Source organism: Protobothrops mucrosquamatus, unplaced genomic scaffold (genome assembly GCF_001527695.2).
Source record: "Protobothrops mucrosquamatus isolate PMUCROS unplaced genomic scaffold, P.Mucros_1.0 scaffold2883, whole genome shotgun sequence".
NCBI classification, from domain to species: Eukaryota; Metazoa; Chordata; class Lepidosauria; order Squamata; family Viperidae; genus Protobothrops; species Protobothrops mucrosquamatus.
In genome coordinates, this window is record NW_015388911.1 from 48509 (window position 1) to 53570 (window position 5062).

The window sequence follows — 5062 nt, forward strand, 5'->3', positions numbered from 1 at the left end:
ATCCATCCATCCATCCATCCATCCTGTTAATGGGAAAATTAAGATCTAGTGCAGCCATAATCTGGTTTATTGATGTAAGAAAATCATATTCCTACTAATGTTGTACTGCATCTCACTCTTCTTTCCTAGGGTAATTTTAAACACACTGAGACACACAACCCAGTCTCCAGGGAAGAGCTGATGATGGTTCTGGCTAATCTGGAGCAGCTGCAGATCCGAGCCCTCTTTTCCCCAATTTCGTCCTCTGTGTCCCTGCATCGGGTGATCCTGGAGAGAACCACAGAGACCCATGGAAGCGTCCAAGCCAATAGTGTGGAATTGTGCCTGTGCCCAGCCAATTACAGAGGAGATTCTTGCCAGGTGAGAAAACTGTTTCCTCACTAATTCAGGCAGAGCAATGTTTCTTAACCTCAGCAACTAAGATGTGTGGATTTCAACTCCCAGAATTCCCCAGCCAGCACAGAATCTGCATGTTGAGGTCCATACATCTTAAAATTTGCTGAAGTTGAGCAATACTGATGTTAAGTAATCAGAATCCTCAGTTCATTGTATAAGACATTTGGGATTCATAATATGCTGCTCTACGCCATTTTGGAATGAAAGTTTTTGATCTTCAAGGTCTCTTCCAACATTATTATTATTAATAGTATTATTATTATTATTATTATTATTATTATTACTACTACTACTACTACTACTATTATTATTATTATTATTATTATTATTATTATTATTATTATTATTATTATTATTATAGGAAAAAGCTAGGATTGGTGAAGTTGAAATTGACAGATGTTGTTGAGATGGATAACTTATTTTATCACAAGAAAGACACACATTTATTGGTGATTGGAACTTAATGGGGTTTTCTCCCATAAAAATGAAAAAAATAAACGTGATTTTTGATTTTGATGATTAGACAGGACAGATTATAGAAAAAAAGAGTATTATGATATAACTTTAGAGAGAGAGGTTAAGATCTAATTGTATGTGTAACTGCCATGAAAAATATCAGAAGCCACTTCTCTCTTTTCTTTTCTATTTTACTTCAACTTTTTTTGTCTTTTCTTTCCTTTTCTTTTATTTTTTTCTTCCTTTATATTCATTTATATTAGTTTTTATCTTTTTCAAAAACTGTTCTATTAATAAATACTGTATATAAGGCAGTAATGGAGATTCTAGTCCCATTTGTTATATATATATAAGCAACCTAGAACTAAGGAGAAACTTCCTGACAGTTAGAACAATTAACCAGTGGAACAACCTGCCTCCAGAAGCGGTGAATGCTCCAACACTGGAAGTTTTTAAGAAGAGATTGGACAGCCATTTGTCTGAAATGGTGTAGGGTTTCCTGCCTGATCAGGGGGTTGGACTAGATGACCTCCAAGGTCCCTTCCAACTTTATTTTATACATACATACATACATACATACATACATACATACATACATACATACACACACACACAAACACACATACACATACAAATATATATACACACTTTTTATACACACATATATATGGCAAATAATAAAATGTGAACACCAGAAGATTATAAAATCATTAAAAGTTTTAATAAAACATTAAAAACTTTAAAAGGATTTTAAAAAGAGACCTAGCTTTCATTGGTTCCTACCAACATCATCAGGGCATAAACAACTCAATGGGAGAAACCATTTATAAACCAGCCAACGCCTGCGCCCGACCTCTAGACCTCGTAATGGGTCCCGGGTAGCCAATCATTGTATCCATTGTATCCTCGCTTCCTTTACCTGTACTCACATCGACATCCACACCCCATATATATTTATCTACAGAATATCTAATACATCCATATCTATATCTATACATGCTGTATATCTATAACAAATCTATCCATCTTTCTCTCTTTCTATCCATACCTGTCTATCTACTTGTCTATCTATCTTCCTCTTTCTTTCTTTCTTTCTTTCTTTCTTTCTTTCTTTCTTTCTTTCTTTCTTTCTTTCTTTCTTTCTTTCTTTCTTTCTTTCTTTCTCTCTTTCTCTCTCTCTAACACGCACACTTACACACACACACACACCTACCTGTCTGTCTGTCTGCCTGCCTGCCTGTCTGCCATATATGCTGGATTCAGGACCATTATTAAACCAGGACCAGAATCTACATTACTGTTTCCAAGCAACTCCTAAGTCTCCAAACTGAAAAACATCCTGAGAAACTGTCAAGTAAAATGAGGAATGTTAAGAGCCCCCACCTCCTGGGGGCATTCTGTGGTCTGACGCATATTATCTCCTTTGCAATTAGGAATGTGCTGTGGGCTATTACAGAGACACCAAGGGTCTATTTCTAGGGAAATGCATTCCGTGTGACTGCAATGGGCATTCGGATCAGTGCCTCCCAGGATCTGGAATATGCCTTGTAAGTAAACAATGATTGTTCAAGTCCATTTACCCCAGAGGTGCTCTCTCCAATAAATGCTGAGTAGTGATTTATTTACTTGTGCAGATATAGTGGAGGCAGAGCAAATTTCAGAGCAAACAGAATTTTTCCAGGACATTTGTCCTGCCTTTTATTTATTACATTTATATGCTACCCATCTCCCTGATAAGATGACTCTCGTACCTTTTCCAAATTATGTTGAGTTACTTTGAACTTAACGAACTCCTAAATGTATGCAAATAATGGCTCTGCTATTGGTTTATTCTTCTGTAAGCTTAAATAAAGGCAGAGAGAGGGGGGGGGAAGAGAGAGAGAGAGAGAGAGAGAGAGAGAGAGAGAGAGAGAGAGAGAGAGAGAGAGAGAGAGAGCGCTGTTGGCCAAATGCTACAGTAAATCTATCATGAACTTTTATTGGAATCAAATATATACTGAAGATTAGAACAATACCAACTCAAAGAACAAGACTAAAAATACAAGATTTAAACTGATACTGATAACTTATCTCAATAATAAACACATTCAGACTATAGACCTATCTCAAATCCCTAACTAACTATGTTATCGCTGCTTCTCCCCCATTGCCTAATTTTTAAGCTTCCTAGCTAAGGAACTATGTTCTTCTCTGATTATTCTATAAAGCATCATTTCCCATTAAATTCCCATAAATTCCCATAAAAGGCAAAATCGTGTCTGTGGTCAGGTAAGGAGTCTTAATTTCTGAAGATGCAGTTAGATTTACTGTTGAAGGATGTGTTGACAAAGCACGAATAGTTTGAAGATGTGAAATTAGCTTCATTATTTTTTTTCCTATATAGAATTGCCAACACAACACAGAAGGCGATCACTGTGAAAGGTGTAAAGATGGTTTTGTGGGCAACTCTTCACTTGAGGGAAACCTGCAATGCATAGGATGTCCCTGTCCTCTTTCAGTTCCATCCAACAAGTGAGTATCTTCCATGCATATAGTCCTCTTGTTTCTTTGGCAACACCCTGTGTTAGCTTCTTATTTGCATATGGAAGAGCATACAGGTTGTCCTCAACTTATAATAGGAGATGTGGTGGCCCAGTGGCTAGAATGCAGTATTACAGGCTAACTCACTGCTCACTGTCAGGAGTTCAATTCAGACCGTCTCAAGGTCGACTCAGCCTTCTGTCCTTCCGAGGTCAGTAAAATGAGGACCCAGATTATTGGGGACAATGTGCTGACTCTGTAAACCAATTGGGGCTGTAAAGCACTATGAAGCAGTATATAAGTCTTGTGCTATTGCTATTATAAGAGTTTGTTTAGTCACTGATCGAAATTACAGCAGCCCGGGGGGGGGGGGAAATTGACAATTTTTCGACCGTTGCAGCATCCCCATTGTCACATGATCAAAATTTGGATGCTTGGCAACTTACATAGTATTTATGACGGTTGCTGTGTCCCGCAATCATGTGATCCCCTTGTGCGACCTTCTGACAAGCAAAGTGAATGGGGAAGCTGGATTCACTTGGCAACCGTGTTACTAACTTAACAACTGCAGTGATTCCCTTAACAACTGTGGCAAGAAAGATCATAAAATGGAGCAAAACCCGTTTAGCAACTGTCTCACTTAGCGGCAGAAATGTTGGGCTCCATTGTGGTCGTAAGTTGAGGTCTCCCTGTATTTACTCCAGTTTGCTAATGCCATCAGAATCAAAGGGGCTCAGATGTAATTATGGGGTGGCTTTATGTGGTGCAAACTTTAATAGCTCTTTCCTCTTCCTTTCTTCCATTTTCATCTTAGCTTTGCCACGGGATGTATCTACAAAGGCTCTACCACGCAGTGTCTTTGCAAGCCTGGTTATGCCGGATTTTCCTGTGAACGGTACCGTGTAACTTGAATTTCAGCTATTCCAACTTGGCTTGCTTAAGATCTGACCCATGTAAGGCAGGGTGGGGCTGCTCCGTTCTTCGCTGGTGGGATCAGGTCACCAGTGAAGGACCTTTACATTGCAGATCTGTAAGACCTTCTTCTTTCCACCAAAGGTGTGCTCCAGGTTACTATGGTAACCCTCTCGTGATTGGCAGCTCCTGCCAGCCCTGTGACTGCAGTGGGAATGCTGACCCCAACATGCTCTTCAGCGATTGTAACACGTTGACCGGGGTCTGCACAGGCTGCATGTACAACACCGCAGGGGCCCGATGTGAAATTTGTGCTGCTGGATTTTACGGCGATGCAGTGGTAGCAAAGAACTGCACCGGTAGGTCTACAAACCCAGACTCTTTCCTGGGTGCATTCACACGCACAACGATGTGTTAAAAAAAATGAAACGCTAGTCTCAACAGTTTTATAGTCTATGTTACATTTATATCCAAATATTTTTGCCCTTTTTATTCAAAATTGTTCGCAGAGCATCTTGAAAAAGATAAAAAAAACTGGCGTCAGTTTCACTGTATAAACCTGGTGAAATTTTTTTCTCCGTAGAAAATACAGGTAGTCCTCGACTTACAACCATTCAGTAACCATTCCAAGTTACAATGGCGCTGAAAAAAGTGACTTATGACCATTTTTCACACTTATGACCATGCCGGATCCCTATGGTCATGTGATCAAAATTCGGGCACTTGGCAACTGGCAGGCATTTTATGACCGTTGCACTTCCGTGGGTCCTGAATCACT

At 39.3% G+C, this 5062-nt stretch overlaps 1 protein-coding gene across 1 annotated transcript in view; it reads left to right on the forward strand.

The window, feature by feature from the left end:
- LAMA5 (laminin subunit alpha 5) overlaps positions 1-5062 on the forward strand; it is a gene marked incomplete at both ends in the record, with an annotated part of 70692 nt that overhangs the window by 47188 nt on the left and 18442 nt on the right. The window contains 5 exon segments of the mRNA XM_015825928.1: positions 130-360; positions 2286-2399; positions 3236-3363; positions 4187-4267; positions 4429-4643. Of these exon segments, the coding sequence (XP_015681414.1) occupies positions 130-360; positions 2286-2399; positions 3236-3363; positions 4187-4267; positions 4429-4643 (769 nt within the window).